Source organism: Glandiceps talaboti, chromosome 4 (assembly GCF_964340395.1).
Source record: "Glandiceps talaboti chromosome 4, keGlaTala1.1, whole genome shotgun sequence".
NCBI classification, from domain to species: Eukaryota; Metazoa; Hemichordata; class Enteropneusta; family Spengelidae; genus Glandiceps; species Glandiceps talaboti.
The window spans coordinates 11,600,603-11,617,521 of record NC_135552.1 but is presented as its reverse complement, the minus strand read 5'-3'; the positions used below and the strand labels follow the sequence as shown (position 1 = coordinate 11,617,521).

General features: G+C 36.9%; 2 protein-coding genes across 2 annotated transcripts; one reads left to right on the top strand and one right to left on the bottom strand.

The window, feature by feature from the left end:
- Positions 1-1,123: 1,123 nt before the first annotated feature.
- On the bottom strand, positions 1,124-6,187 carry LOC144434022 (arylsulfatase A-like). Its single transcript, XM_078122463.1, has 5 exons — positions 5,792-6,187; positions 4,550-5,191; positions 3,548-3,657; positions 3,003-3,148; positions 1,124-2,063 (listed from the first exon to the last, which is right to left on the bottom strand). The coding sequence occupies exons 1-5, from the start codon at positions 6,025-6,027 to the stop codon at positions 1,668-1,670; spliced, it is 1,530 nt and encodes a 509-aa protein (XP_077978589.1). The 5' UTR covers positions 6,028-6,187; the 3' UTR covers positions 1,124-1,667.
- A 1,483-nt stretch (positions 6,188-7,670) lies between these two features.
- LOC144433860 (histone acetyltransferase KAT5-like) lies at positions 7,671-14,091 on the top strand. The gene is made up of 2 exons (XM_078122247.1): positions 7,671-7,799; positions 10,834-14,091. Exon 2 carries the CDS (start codon positions 10,853-10,855, stop codon positions 12,176-12,178), a length of 1,326 nt encoding a protein of 441 aa, XP_077978373.1. The 5' UTR covers positions 7,671-7,799; positions 10,834-10,852; the 3' UTR covers positions 12,179-14,091.
- Positions 14,092-16,919: the final 2,828 nt, after the last annotated feature.

Genomic DNA, 16,919 nt, shown 5'->3' with positions numbered 1-16,919 from the left:
GATGTCTTGATACCGTTTTCTGTTTTTACTTCGTCATTTAACTTATTCACAGAGTCGTGAATTGACACAAGGTCCTGACTCAACTTTGCATAGTTCTCCGACAGTTGTTTTTGTGTGGTTTTCAGTTCGAGAAGTTCTTCTCTGATTCGGGTACTTGACTTTTTAATTTCACCTGTAAGCTTATAAGATCAGCCTCCAAGGCTTTGATGATATCCTTCTCTGGGCCAGGATTCAACTCTACATCACCACATATAGTTGTAATAATCGGTAAACAAGGTGTTTGCTAACCGAATGAAGCATCTTCAGATCCGGCAATTGCTGACATACCATAACATGTAAACACCTGGTCATGTGCTGAGTAGGCCGAGTTAATTTTGGCCAAAAACGAATTTTCACAAACTATTGATAAAAATCAATACTGGATACATGTATTCACATCTTGTACTAGACATATCCTATTCGTAGTTTCCAACCAATTGAAGGAAAAGTCTACACACAAAAAACTCACTAGATTACCTCCAGCTACGGTGATACCACAAACGACGAGGCATGCCACCAGCCTGTACAGTAGCTCATTACCATATGTCCACGTTAAGAATAGTAACGTCAGTTCTTCCAGTTTTTGTGGAGCAACAAAACAGCCAATTTGGCCTTTTCAAACTTCGAGGCCCACCCCCATTACCTCTATATCAGTATCGTGCACAAGTCTGATCAACTTTGACATAAAAATGACAAAATTTTTGGGAGAGCTCAGTCAACGTTCAACCGTGACCCGTGTTTTTCTTTCGTTCTTTAATTCATTATTCTGAAAGTAGTTTTAGAAAACGCTATCAATATATACTTTATCAAGAATTTGTGCAAACAGTACAAAAACTATACTTGTATCACACCTATGCAGACAAGACGTCGGCATGACAGTAAACAGCGCCCTCTATGTTGTCATGTATGGTGTTCTGATTTACAGGTGGAAATAACAACTTAAAGTCAGGTACCAAAGTGAATACAGGTTTTCCTACCTTTTATTTAGAAATCAAAAGGTGAATAGGACACAGTCAGAAAAAAAAATTATGATCTCCATGTTTTTCTGAGGAAATGTAGAGTTTTCAAAATTGATTTACAGCAAGATAACATACTATTAAAATTCCCTCATAGAATTCAAACATCTCTCCGAGTTGTACAGAGAAATTTATTTTCATTACAACAGAGAATATTGTACTTTCCACTTATGATGGTAGACATCAGGAAGTTTATTCTCCATAATCCTTAAATCCATAATCCATACTCTCGCTTATTGGGTATACGTATATGTGCCGGCCTTTAGGGTTGGGTTTTTCGCCCCTTGATCTAAAATGGGTACTGTATTGCTATAGATATGGAGTCTAAAATGAGTCCACTTTACACAATTTTTTATTTTTTTGGTCTAAAATAAATTCTTGTCCACTTCAGAATTTCCCTCGAAATTTCACCCAGCTAATTCACTGGTTGGCATTTTCATATTAGTGATTTGTATATTGGTCTAAAATGGGGTATTGGTTTTTGGTCAAAATGGGTCTATGGTTGACAGCATTGGCCGCACACCCCTAGCAGACCTGGCCAGTGGAATGTTACTCATAAATATCTAGAACCCTTGGTTATGTGTTAAGTTCAAAATATTTTTTTTTTTTTTTTTAGTCGCACCTACAACATGTTGGGAATGGTGAACAGCCTGGTTTACAACAGGGTTCAAGTTTAGGGTCTTTAGGTTTGTTAACTTGACTTGTTCCCCATGTCATTTTAGCTTCAAATTTCACCTTCATATCATTGATATTTTTGAGAACATGTTCATATTGTGATTGCGTATTCAGATTATACAATTCTCCTGGATCTGAATCCAGGTCAAACAGGATAGGAGGATCATGACGGACAGTGTTATTAGGATGGCAATCAGAGTCTGTATTGTACATTCCAGACTGTGGTGAACCTTCAGTGTAGTAATGGGCCTTGTAGTTTTTGTAGCGTACAGCGTATGCACCAATCTTCTGATCTGGGAATGCAGAGTAATAATACATTGTATCTCTTGGACTCTGTAAAACGTAAGAAAAACAACAGAAATGTAATTGTCGAAGAATTCAGATATGTAGACAAGAGCTGATATTTGGCAAAAAGGGAATTTCTTTCTGTCTACTTTTTTTCAGAATTTATCAAAATTCACTTTGCTTGAATCATATTTATTTATGTATGTATATATGTATGTATGTATGTACGTACGTACGTACGTACGTATGTATGTATGTATGTATTTTAGTACATGTAATGTATACCAGTGGATTATTAAAATCACATTAAGAGAAAAAGAACAAATATAAACAAACTTAAATTACAAAAATCTAGTCTCTAAAAACAAATAGAGACTAAAACAGTATATTTCAGAAATATTAGTATTTCAATGGTCAAACTGATTTTCAAATCTCCTTGGCAATTTGTTGTGTTCAGGGGTGATCAAGTCTTGTTAATACCTATTACGTTCAATGATGTCTATAGTCTGTAAACTATGATATATTATCATACTGCCCTCTCTGTCAGCACTGATAAAAAGAGTGCAGAAAGAGCAAACCAACACACGATATCATTTCATAACTATAGCTCTTTGCCAATTGACATTCACAAAGCCTCCAGTCTGATTGTTTCACAACAAATCTACGACTATTTGTTCACCAAAGCCTATGGTGTGCTTTTGCCAGTCAGCAATACTGAACATATCATTGCTCTGGAGATGACACTATAGTAAAAAAATTTGATTGATTGATTGATTGATTGATTGATTGATTGATTGATTGATTGATTGATTGATTGATTGATTGATTGATTGATTGATTGATTGATAAATTGATTGATTGATCTTACCATCCATGTTTCTCAGTTACACATAATCAAGACATTCCAGTGTGTATCACATAGTATTGAATTGAGAATGTATACATCCACACAGAAATAACTATATATAAGTTCATTGTTATTCGTACCTTTCCCTGCTGGAATAGAACCGATGATATATCTAAACCATCAATTGTAGCTGTGGGAAGAGTACCACCACTTAGTTTAGTGATAGTTGGTAGCAGATCTAAAGTTGTAGAGAACTCTGTCGACCTTTGACCTGGTGTGATTTGACCTGGTAAAAAGGACAAATGTGAAAACCATACGAAACTAATTATTTTCTGCTGCACTTTCACTCATTCAGAGAATGCTGTAAGTAGTTGTGCAAATACCCAGAGTACACCACACTGGTACTCACGTATCATGAAGTTCTGTATTAAACTTCTGTTGCATAATCGTATATTACAATGTTCCAAATAAGTATGTTTGATTACTCATATACAGCTTTCAATTTACTCTTTCAACAATCAACCTCCTCCTCTTCCTCTTTTGGCTTCAATTTATCTTTGTTTCCCGAGATTCTGCAAACACCTGAAACTATATTCCTATGATGTGTTCATTGCAACAATAATGGTATAGGAAGTACAGTACTACCTATAGGCTCAGACCAACATAAAGTATGATGATGATTTACCTGGCCAGTATGCAATGGCAGGAACTCGATGTCCTCCTTCATATGTTGTAGCTTTACCACATTTTAACATTCCTGAACTTCCCCCATAATACATGTCTCTCAAAGCAGCACTGTAACAGATCACAGAGATGGTTAGGATTACAAATGACATGATTTTATTCCAAAGACTAGACACGCAATTAGTCTGTCACAGTGTGTAATACATAACTTATGGTGATAGGTGGACAATGTCTTCAATAACGACAAATATATCCGTCTAAGATTGACATTGTTTATTTAACCTTTATTATACCATGCACAAGCCATTTAGAACAAAAAATATGGAATATATATACACTGGTCATTCTATGTCACGACAACACGCATCTATGTCATGACAACGTGTGTCTACATCACTGGTTCAGCTGTGTTCAAAATATGAGTCAAACTGTTCAAAATAACCATTCTGATACTTCTTTGATATTACTGGCACTGATATAATAATGTTATTTGCCAACATTTTTCTTCAATCAGCTGGAAAATACTTGTGACCTAAGGGTTGTCACTACGAGTCTAGCTACCCTAATAGGTCAGGTACTCATGTTTTCCTTGGCTGAACGAGGAAAAATATTGGGGGGAATAATATCTTTCAACTTGAATCATTTTGTCTAAAAATACCCACAATAACAATATACATATATATAAGTTATGCAAGTTATATATATACAAATATTCAGTTATGCAAAATACAAAATATACAAGTCACATCCACCTGTACACATGTCATGACATATTGTACAATAAATGGACCATAAAATAAACAACAAATATATTCATTATTATTGAATTTTTAGACTGAAACGTGGACCCATGCTTAGGGATTTTGTGAAAAGAGTGACCCATCTGTGTGGCACATCTCCATTCTCCTCCTATTGTAGTACCCCTTCTCTTTCCCCTACCCTCCCCTCTCCTGAGGGTGAACACATGAATATATAGTTAATATACCTAATTATTCCTACTTACCCATTGTCTGAAGTGAAGAAGACCAGAGTATTATTTTCTACCCCACTCGCTCTAAGTTGTTCAATAACCTGGCCAACACTCCAGTCTATTTCAGCAAGGGAATCGCCATATATCCCTCTCTGGGTAAAATTCCGGAATCGTTTCCCAGCAAACTGTGGGAAATGACAGTGATTATATGCATAGTAAAGAAAAAAGGGATTGCCACTACTGGCACTCTCTGAAATTACTTGTTTTGCAAAGTCAGCATATTTCTCCATGAGGGTTAAAAGGTCAGCAGGCTGTTCGATGAGTTTGGTGTTCTGATACAGAGGACAGTATGTGTTACTGTATCCACATTTATCCCCACCCATTACACTCCACTGGCAGCCAAGATCTGGATAGAAGCATTTCTCACATGGGCACGCACCATGAACATATGGAATGCCGTAATATTTGTCAAATCCGTAATGTGTTGGGAAGTGTACCAAGTCTTTACCGATGCCAAGATCCCATTTACCAATCATAGCCGTCTTATAACCTTGCTGCTTCAATATCTTAGCAATCGTTGTCTCATTTCGTGGGAGACCACCTGTGGAATCTGGACTTAACACAAATGGATAGATACCAGAACGAATGTGATACCGACCAGTCAACAAGGCAGCTCTGAAGAAAATCACACATATACAATTTACATGTATAATATCGTATATTGATTATTACCAATGAACAGGAAGTATATTTAAAGACACAGACACAGACACAGACACAGACACAATACACAGACACAGACACAGACAGACACAATACACACACTTGCATATGCACATGCATGCATGCATGCACACTCACACACACACACACACACACACACACTACACATTAAGATCTTCTCTTTTTTTTACAAGATCTTCACTTTATAAATTTAATAGTTGCATGAAATGACTGACAGTGTTTTCATGTTTTTGCTAAGGTTTGGAAAACCCTTAGATATGTCACTGGGTTCCAAAACCTTAACTTTAAAACAAAGGTCACACACACACTGCACTGACAGAGCACACTGACAAACATATCACTTTTGTTTCATTAACTTCCACTGTAAAACAATGAGCAATATTAAATAATACAGCGAAGTTACTAATGCGTTTCTCATGTTTCTACTGACTTCACTATTAAAATTTGACAATTTCATAAATATATATATATATATGGATTATGGGCCACCGCACAGCTGTTTGATCAAAAATATTATCATCAACCATTTACCTTGACGGACTACATAAGTTTGCAGCACTGTAGAAGGAAGTCAAAAGAAGTCCTTCATCGGCCATTCTGTCTAAGTTTGGTGTATATGATGTCGGGTGTCCGTAACACCCTAAATCGCCATACCCCACATCATCAGCAAAGAGTATAACAACGTTGGGTTTACTGCTGGTCACATGAACACACGACAATAGAACAACAACCACAGTGAAAACAAAAGTCCAAGTACTTGCTGCCATGTTTGCACCGCCGTAATCAACTCGCTAACGGATACAGATCTAGGTCGTATCAGTACACTACATCCACAAGCATACAATTATAAAGCTACAAACGTGTATTGTTTTGCCTTATGCCACTATCGAGAGCGCAACGAGGCGTCACTCCAAGAAGTGCTCGTCTGCTGCCCGAACTTCCTGGATCATGTGACCTAATCAATCAGGTGACTTTTCACTACCTTCAACATTACGTAATTTACTTGGGCTGATCCACGGGAGAGGGGGGAGGGCATACCTATAACTGCAATGCACATACCTGTCACAACTCCCACCTCATCCCCAGTCATCACAACCTACGTACACAAAGACTATATCCAGAACTAGCTATTATATCAGCATTGGTAGTCGTGGAAATTTGCACTTCCGTGGACTTGTCCCCTCCCCCCGGCCCCTTCCCGGGCGAGAGCCCCGACACACAGCCAGCACGGGGGGGGGGGGGGTCCGAAGTCGGGTCGAAGTTCTTGGAGCGCATATTTCCACACCTACGTTAATGGAAGTTATGGGTTATACCATGGATGTGTTTAATAGTGAAACTAATACATAAACGGTTATACCAAGTGGGTCCGTCACCAAAATAAAGTGTTAATTATATTCAAAATTATTCCGAACTATTCTAAATTTAAACTTTTAACTTTAAACTTATTTCTATCCTGATATTTGATATCTGTTGATGAGAATGAGTAGTCAGAGAATGGCGTGACTTTAATCAGAGAAATTTCATGACAAACAGTTGCCCAAATGAAGGGTAGCATGGAAACCCCTGAGGCTGAATCCGGAATCCCGGGATACGGTGCATATGCTACGTAAATGAAGGGTTTTATGTCAAGCTTTACAGAGAAGTTCCGCTATATCCGAGGTCTCACACTAAAGAAATATTGAGAAGTTCAAACGTCGATGACAGACATAACGTCAGCCTTACTTAAATATGTTTCATAAAAAAGCGGACACTGTTTCATCTTTATAAATTCGAATGGATAAAACTAGTAAATAAGTCAGCATGTTGATCCCTACAGGTAAAACGTGTTGATGAAAAAATTTTGACCAGAAAGAAAAAATAGCATCATCACAAGCTCTATGCCCACATCACTCAATAACAATCTTTCACTTTGACTTTGTTTATCAGATGATAAATACTGAAACACCGAATCGGATATATGTGCAGACCCGGCCCGGGTGCAGACCTCAAAATACATAAAGCTGAAAGGTCCAATTTGAAAAAGGATTGAACAGTAGGTGTGAGAAACAGTTGTCTTACAAAGCTATAGAAAAATTGACCCATAACAAAAAAAATAATCCTGTGTAATCCTCACGGCTCCACTGATAAGATAATAGCCTGGCATTGAAACCCTGGCCTTTTATAACATAAGCTTATTTTTTTTACAAATATGTAATCGCATGTTGCAGTTCGCCCTAAAAGTTATTTATTTTCTTCCAATTGCCCTTTGCAAAACTCAATTCAATGGTGAGTTGAAATGTCCTACATGGTGTGAGTTGTCAATGTCGAAGAAAAATTTACAGTGCTCCAAGGATCGCTCGCTCCCAAGGTCATGGTGAATTATGACGGCAAGAGGGCGTTATTTTGGTTGTTAACTAGCGCCCTCTCTGGCTAGATCATGTCGCTCGAAAGTTCGAGATCGGCAAGGAGTAACTGTATATAGGACACACTATAAATCCCGTTCTTTCGCCAGTCTTGTGTATAGAAAGACCACGAAACACTTTTCAGAGTATGTGAAAAGGTAAGGTTTACTACCACGATGTCATGAACGCCCACAAAAGAGGAAACGACGCCACAATAATGATTACATAGTAACGCAAGAAATTCAAAATGGCGGATGATCACTGAGGAAACAGTTAGGCACTTGGACGTTTTATTTGTATTTTAATAACTAGAAAGTGTGCAGCGAATAACCTTAGCTTATTTCAGTAGCAGTTATTAACAATCTAATGTATGGTTGTTAGAAAAGGGCCATTCTCAATGGTGAAATCTCAAATACCAAAGTTTTGATGCATTGAAAGCCCTAACCCTAACTGTGTTACGTTGGCACAGACCATTTATTTTGAGGGGTGAAAAGTTGACTGATTGAGGGCACGCACTTTTGTCAACTTTTTAACCGGTGACTTTTATAAGAATAACCAGGAATAGCATAGAAAAAGAGTTTTAACAATTATAGGAGTATATTTGTGATGTTTTATGTATTTTTAGCTCCGCTGTCAGCGAAAGCTGAAAGCGTAGCTTTAGGTATAGGTGGGTATTGAGGTATAGAGAGTAGAGTGAATCATAGGTGTCCGTCAAACTTTTATATTTTTACTATCTACTCCGGAAGTGACAGTCGGAATTCTTCGATATTTGGTGTGCATGTTCCCTGGGGGGAGGCTATTCAGATTTGTTCATGCCAAGTTGATCTGTGCCATTTTCAATTTTTTATGATTTTTTTTCATAAAATGTCATTTTCATCAACTCCTTGAAAACCTCTTATTAGATTGCTTTGATATCTGGCGTGTTGATGCGCAGGGGGTAGCTTACTCAGATTTGTTAATTTCAAGTCAGCACATCCTCATTTTTATTTTTTATGATTTTTTTTTTGTAATTTGAAAAAAAAATGAATATGTTAATGAGCATAATGACCGACGCCATATTGGAAATCAGTCGACGAGACTTTAAGTAAACTGCCACTTTTCAAAAGACACTATTGACGTCAAACAAACGATGTAATATGTGCTATAGTCATAATTCTACGCATTGGGCGCCCAAATGACAAGCGTTTGTTCGAAACAGGGTTGTAAACTTCAAATCAGTCCGCAACATCCTCATTTGCATACTCTATCCTGATTCGACCAGAAGCTGAAGGTGACCTCATTTGACCGAGCGATTTTCCACAGCAAGCATCTTGAGTATCAACACAGGACGTTCTTGGTACTCACTAAAATCACACTTCAGACCCACTATAAAAGTGTGATGTTTTCAGATAACATGTAACTTGTGGTTAATTCTATATTGTCGTGCAATTTGGAATGACAGTGAACCAGAATTCAGACAACTTGCGTAAGGAAGGGCATGCCAGACATGCGGTTGAAGTTATGGCCGACAGTTCACATGTAAAGTTAAACGACATGAACGTGTCTTGCCTTTCCAAAATGCAAATATTTGGCAAGTAAAAATAATTAAAATAATTACAACTTTAATTTGGCTTTAGACTTTGCATTATGTTTTGCGTATCTTTCCCCGTTTTACATGTAAATCCGAAAAGGTTCTCTCTCATCATGTCATCAGTGTCAGTGATCATACCGCGCAGGGGCTGCTTTGAGTACGAGCGAAGTGAGGCATGTTGAGGTATTTTGTTGAGAATTATAAATATTGCGAAATGTCAAGTACAAGGTTTAAATACAATGGAATGATGAAAAAAATGGCAGAGTCTGCTGACAGGCGCCGGTCACAAGAAACACTGTGAATTAAAATATCAGACGATGTATGTGTTAATCGCCGACAATCCACCCGTATGCACGAGGGACTAACCCGGAAGCAAGTCGTTGTCAGCCATACGTTACAGTGGTAACATCGTCCGAGAAATCGCTGCGTTCAGAGTGTCATTATTCACAGAATTGTTGTTTTCGAGTGAAAACCCGTCTTGAATTGTATAACTCTAACAAATGAAGACATGTCAAGTTATATTTTGAAAGTTGTATCGCTAGTTTGAGACGATTTTCTCACGTACTATAGTACTATCGAGGCTTACTTGGAAGTAGTAGGACCTTACTCCAGTTCATCGGGAAGTTTAGCCAGTCCGATAATTCTTTCTGGTTTAGTTTACAACACTTTTGATCAATCACGCAGATTTTGTTGTTGTGATGAAAAGAAATAAAAAAAAAGATCATTTCAAGCATTTCGTTGTGTTTTCTTTGTGAAAGGTAACCGAACATGAACGAGTGTTACCACTGTAACGTATGGCTGAGAATGACTCTCTTCCGGGTACTTAACTTGAGATTGTCGCCGTACGGAAACTAAGATGGCGATTAATACATTTCTTCCCTATATATATCTACCACAACTAGTACAAGTTGAATGTTGTTGACTTTGTAAATTTGTTAGAAAATTGAAATTCAAATTGCCTCAAAATTATTTTAGATCCCTAGTTTATTTCATTCATCATTAAAATTTTCCAGGGTTACAGCTGTAAGACACTGGAATTATTTATAGCCAACCTCAAAATCCTCTTTTTTTCTTTTTCTTGTGTGCATTTCCCAGTCATTTTTTTCTGAGATTTTGTGCAATTTTTCATAACAGTAGATTTTTGTTATAAAATGGTGACTATGGTATAAAAGTACAATACATTACCAACTTCTGTGTAAAATGTGTTTTATAGTGAGACATCATATGAAACCACTAACCACTTTATTGCATCACTAAAACAAAACTGCATAGTGAAGACCTGAACCACTTCTACATGTCACCAAAATAAAAAATTAAATTAAAAAAAAAAACAGCGGAGCTATTCTGACCGATAGGTCGCTTGTTTAAGATTAAAATTAATTAATGTTGAGGAATTAATAATATGGTTTTTTTTTTTTTTTAAATTTTGTGATTTTTTAATTTACTTTTTTTTTATCAAATAATTTATTTTTCAGACAGATGGTAACTTCTACAAGTTTTAGTAACAATGATGAAGTATTAGTTTGTGTATATTTTTGTACCAATATTGACATCTACCCAAATAAACACTACAAGTTAGATACAAAGGGTTGATTCTTTCTTTTCTTGTCTTACATTTGTAGAATATTTTAGGTATTTAAGATGGCTGAAAACGGCTTACATGCACTTGACATGGTGGTTGAGGGGTGTCGCCTTCCAGTACGAATGGCGGGTGCTGATGAATGGCCATATGCAGAAGTACTGAGTAAACGGGACGGCAAAGATGGTAGACCACAGTTTTATGTTCATTACATGGATTTCAACAAACGCCTTGATGAGTGGGTGACTGCCGATCGGATTAACGTTGAAAAACTACAGTTCCCGAAAAAAGATAAACAGACCCCTGTCAAAGAAGGCAAAGCTCCCAGTTCCAGGGCATCAACCCCAGAGAAAGAGATTCCCAATGGAAACGTTGTGAGGACCAAATCTGTGGTAGGAAGGAAAAGAAAACTACAGCTAGATAGTGAAGATTCTCAGGACAGTCTACCTTGTAAGCCGATGACAATGCCTAAAGGTCCTCGCCAAACTGGCAGTCTTGTCGACAGAACACATGATGATGTTGTCACAAGAATGAAAAATGTGGATTTGGTAGAATTAGGACGGCATCGTATCAGACCATGGTATTTCTCACCATATCCCATTGAACTGACCAATTGTCCCACCATATTTCTGTGTGAGTTCTGTCTGAAGTACATGAAAAGTGTGAAATGTTTACAGAGACACAGAGCTAAATGTAATCTGCATCATCCACCTGGAAACGAAATTTATCGGAAACAAACTATCTCTTTCTTTGAAATTGATGGCAGAAAACACAAGTTGTATTCACAAAACTTATGCTTGCTTGCCAAGTTGTTTCTTGACCACAAAACACTATACTATGACACGGACCCTTTCCTGTTTTATGTGATGACAGAGTTCGATTCCAGAGGGTATCACATTGTAGGGTACTTCTCCAAAGAAAAAGAGTCTACAGAAGATTACAACGTAGCCTGTATTCTCACCTTGCCACCATATCAAAGAAAAGGCTATGGCAAGCTGCTAATTGAATTCAGCTACATGCTGTCAAAGTTTGAAGGCAAAACAGGTTCTCCTGAGAAGCCTCTGTCTGATCTTGGTCTTCTGTCCTATAGAAGCTACTGGTCGCAAGCTATCTGTGAAATACTGATGGACCTCAAGGAGGAGAACGGCGAAAGGCCACAGATCACCATCAATGAGATTAGTGAAATGACGAGTATTCGTAAGGAAGATGTGATATCCACTCTGCAACACCTCAACCTCATCAATTACTACAAGGGACAGTACATTGTCACCTTGTGTCACGATGCTATTGAATCTCACCAATCGGCAATGACGAAGAGGAAAATAAGAATTGATCCCAAATGCCTCCATTGGCAGCCTAAAGATTGGTCAAAGAGAGGAAAGTGGTGAAGCCTGCCAATTGATATGAACTGTATCCATTCACATGATAGCAGACCAATATGTTGTCTGTTGACTCTGTAAAAGTTTTGGGACATCAATGTCTACAATATTTCAGAAGTCTGTTTTAGGATATATGCTTAGTAGAAAAAATTAGGCTGCAGTGTTTTTGGTAAGGGTTTGGTAACCCCGATAACAGAAGGAGGGACTTGGAAACTCAGGTTAAGTTGACCTACTTTAATACCACCCTGAACAAAAACACTACCATGTAGAGTACATTCAAATAGGGAAAGGGACCGAATAAAAGAAAAAAAAATTATATTCAAAAATTGAAATTTCATTTTGATATGTTGCTTATTGAAAAAAGTAAGAATACAACAGAACCCCATGACACGTGAGTGCTAGTGTGGTGTACTCGGGGTATTTGCATAAGTACTTGCAGTGTTCTCTGTGCCCGTACTTTCATGAGCATACCTCGTGAAAGTGCAGCAGAAAACACTGCAAGCACAAGGGTTCTGTTATTATTACACAGACATGTTTATCTGAAACAGTAAATTTCCATAAAAATCGTACAGCACAATTTTGTGTGTAGCGAACAGTTGCAACCTCATTTGCATGCAGGTATGCAATAATGTTTTCAGTATTGCACTGCAGTGAAAATACCAGTAGTATTCATTAGCACACAAGTGCAAGTAATCTCTGGCACATATGTGATAATATGTAGTTTGCCAATAACCAGATGATGCTAGCATAAAATCATACCAACTGTTTGATGTTTGGCCATGGATTATGTACTCAGTTACTTGAACTGTGCATGTCATCTTTATAAAATCACAGGCCCCTTTTATGCACCGTCTGAGATGCACCCAGAGGAGCCGTAGTGAATTTGATACAGTAGTTTTGATACTGTAGTGATATATATAAATATAATGGATAATTTATAGATGTTATTATCACAGCAGGGACAGTTTTAATCTAGATGGCACTATACATCAATCATATCATTAAAAAAGAAATTAATTGTATGTCCCATGAATATATTTAAGACTTATGAAACTTTATAATTGGAATTGTGATATTTTGTATTGTATTATTTTTTAGCAATATTTTGCCACTATCAGGGAAACAACAGTCACTGCCTTGTTTGTATAACTTCTGATTTCAATATTTTCTACATGTTTAGTCTTTTTTTGATGCAATTCTGTCTGTTGACAAGAATTTTACCAGAGATTGCATACTGGTTGGCTGAAGCACGTGTGGAATCTTTTTGTTGATGCGTACACCAACAAAGTAAATTTATGTATTATTCTCCAGTATTTTTCTTTTTTTCAACAGAGGAAAATATGAGTAATGTAGTAGTGATAAAACCCAGGCTTACATCACAGTATTTTCTAGACTGTAAGATACGTCGTGATGTTTCGCCCTCACCAGCCTCCTCTCACACGGGTTGGCCGATGTGTCAGGGTGCCCCGTCCTGGCGTACCTTACAGACTAAGTATTTTCCAGTTGAATGAAGACAAATATTGGAGAATAAATAGTGATACCAAGCATAGCTCATGAATAAATTATAAACATAATGTCAGTTTCAAGAACTGCAAAATATGCAGACACCAGTTGTTGCGACAAACCAACCCCCAAAATAACTGCCATAGTTTCTGTTCAAATACATAAAACTTGCTTTGCACTAGTCTGAAAGGTCCAGCCGTTGGTCCGTATATGTAACCAGTCACTACTCCACAAGCGGAAGAAACGCCTTGGCCCTTGCTCTTTCAGGCTAGCTTTGCACATGTAGTAAGCATTGCCTGTAGTTCACTTTGCTTGTATGTGCTGCGGCAGTAAGTTTTCACATGTGCACCAGGTACCCAATGTGTACAACATTGCATTTGAGTAATACACACACACACACACACAGACACACAAACACAGTCACAGTCACACACAGTCACACAGTCACACTCACACAGTCACACACTCACACAGTCACACACACAAACACACACACACAGTCACACACACACAATTTATAAGGGTACATTTTACTTTATATGTTTGAAATATTATATTTTGAATATTGACTTCAGTTTTGCCTTCATAATTTATATCTAAAGAAATATTCAGTGTAGTTTGTACATGAATGATTTATTTTTATTGTCGTGGCAGTGCTGCACATGTTGTGCTTACCTCGTCTTGGTGAGCAGAACCATGCACAATAATACCCAAGGACTATTTTTACAGTCTATGCGATATGCTGTGTGTAAATGCATCAAAACTTGCACTTTTAATAGCTGTCCACTCCTAACAGTGTTAGTGAAATTTTGATCCTGCACAGTTTGTATAAAAATGATATTCTCTTATTTTGTAAACATTTAAACAGTTGCCTATTAAATATTTCCAGTGTCTCAGTCAGAAATGTACAAGTTTTTTGAAGATGATAATATTCAGCTTATTTGATTTCATGATTATTCTTGGCTTACTGAAAAGGAGAAAGTATGGAGGGTGAGTTGGTGTATAAAATGTAATTTGATGATTTAACTTATAGAGGTGAGATACCTGTGAGTTCTATTCAATAAAAGTTAATGTTATCAACAAGAATATAAATATTGACTGGTTTGTGTATTCTATAGCATTCCATTTGACATTCTGACTGGTATGTGATCATACAACTGTAGTAGTGTGTGCTGCACTGATGTGATGTGATCATACAACTGTAGTAGTGCATGTATGTACTGCACTGATATGTGATCATACAACTGTAGTAGTGTGTGCTGCACTGATGTGATCATACAACTGTACTGTGTGCTGCACTGATGTGATGTGATCATACAACTGTAGTAGTGTGTGCTGCACTGATATGTGATCATACAACTGTAGTAGTAAGTGCTGCACTGACGTGATCATACAACTGTAGTAGTATGTGCTGCACTGATGTGATGTGATCATACAACTGTAGTAGTGTGTGCTGCACTGATGTGATGTGATCATACAACTGTAGTAGTAAGTGCTGCACTGATGTGATCATACAACTGTAGTAGTATGTGCTGCACCGATATAATGTGATCATACAATTGTAGTAGTGTGTGCTGCACTTATATGATGTGATCATATCCAAATCAAAAAGATAAAAAATTCTGTCTTCTTGATCTTCATACATAACATGTCCGTTTTCTTTCCCCAGTGATGTCTGTACATATTTCATCAAACTATCACAGAAGGGGTATTCTAAATGACATTTTTTTTTTTTTTTTGGGTCGAAGCAATATTTTTCAAAAAATAAAAACAATTAAAAAGCTAAGATAAAATAAAATCCCAACCTATCTACCCTATTTTCTGAGGCCTTGTTATCAGAAACACACAATTATTTTTTGTGTGCCTTACTAGCATGTAGTCGTTTCTTGAAAGAAGTACCATATGATAAACTATGAATGAGGACTGAAATGTGGTCTTGGATACTGATCTCATAGCATACACAATTACTTTCCATTTTTTCTGCAATTGTCCACGAAGTACAAAGCGAATCAAAACTACAAATGTACAAAGAAAATATTTCAGTTCAACAATTTCAAACATTAATGCAACTATAATAGTATAACTTTATGTAAAAACTTAAGAGAGACAACAACACAGATTTGACAATACTGGTTCCCCAGCAGGACAACATAGACACTGTCCCATAAGTAGATTCAAACACTTTGACAATCCTTACTTCATTTATATAATAACTTTATTCATAAAAGTATATAAAACTTACAGTGTTTCGATGTATAAAGTGTAAAATCCCAGAATCGGGATAAAAAGCTACCATTTTTAGTCTGTACACAACAGACACATACAGTTGTATTTTTAATAACAACACTTGGACGAATACATTGTAAGGGAAACAAAAAAATACTTTACACAAAAATAAAATACCTAAAGCCTACAACAGTTATAAGTTGTGATGTAAAAATAAAACATTTTTCTGTAATAAATACATATGTACAATATATGAAAAACACATCAAAAGAAAGTAAGACATTAAAACTGTCTCATTTATTGAATATTGAAGCTACTGCACTGACTGCATCACATGCTATATATGGTTATCTGGAATGCACTTGTAGGCAGGCTTTTATGTCTGGATCGAAGCATGGTGTCAAGAAGAACACCATATACAGTCTAGAAGTTTTCATTATACACGTATTCCAGGTGTAACTATCTATATTACAACTCCGGTAATCAAGCCTTCGGTTTACTAAGATAGACACAAACTAAATATATCCTTCTTCAATGTGGTAGATTACACAAGTGGGTGATGGCGGTTCCTTTGTTGTGCAATTCTAATTCACCCTGTGATCAAGATATTGTAAACATTGGAAGTACTACAACCGTACACTGCAAGTTTATGGAACTCTAGTCATTAAAAAGTTTGGGATGCCTCCCTACTGAGAATATCAATAGCTTATCACTGCTGTTTTAACATATTGCGACAATACTTTTAGTATGTGTCTACCTTCAGTAAATCGAAGACTCTATTACCAGAGTAATATTATTCTGGCGAGATCATTTTTGACAAGATAAGACAGTGACACACTAAAACTATAATATGTGAGATATTGACATTGATCTTTCAATGGACATGAGTTAATACACTCACACAGTGTAGAATGGTTCAGTGTATAGAAAGACACATACAATGTTTCGCTTGTGTAGACTTCCAATGTACAATTTTCACACTATCTTTATTACAGGGTGATTCACAATAATAGTCTATTTG

What these genes read in the sequence shown, in the direction of transcription:
- LOC144434022 (XM_078122463.1), bottom strand. Translation starts at nt 6,027, where the DNA reads ATGGCAGCAAGTACTTGGACTTTTGTTTTCACTGTGGTTGTTGTTCTA. An exon ending in TTCTTCACTTCAGACAATGG is followed by an intron (nt 3,658 to 4,549) that starts GTAAGTAGGAAT and finishes GATCTGTTACAG; the next exon opens with TGCTGCTTTGAGAGACATGT. An exon ending in TGCCATTGCATACTGGCCAG is followed by an intron (nt 3,149 to 3,547) that starts GTAAATCATCAT and finishes CCTTTTTACCAG; the next exon opens with GTCAAATCACACCAGGTCAA.
- LOC144433860 (XM_078122247.1), top strand. Translation starts at nt 10,853, where the DNA reads ATGGCTGAAAACGGCTTACATGCACTTGACATGGTGGTTGAGGGGTGT.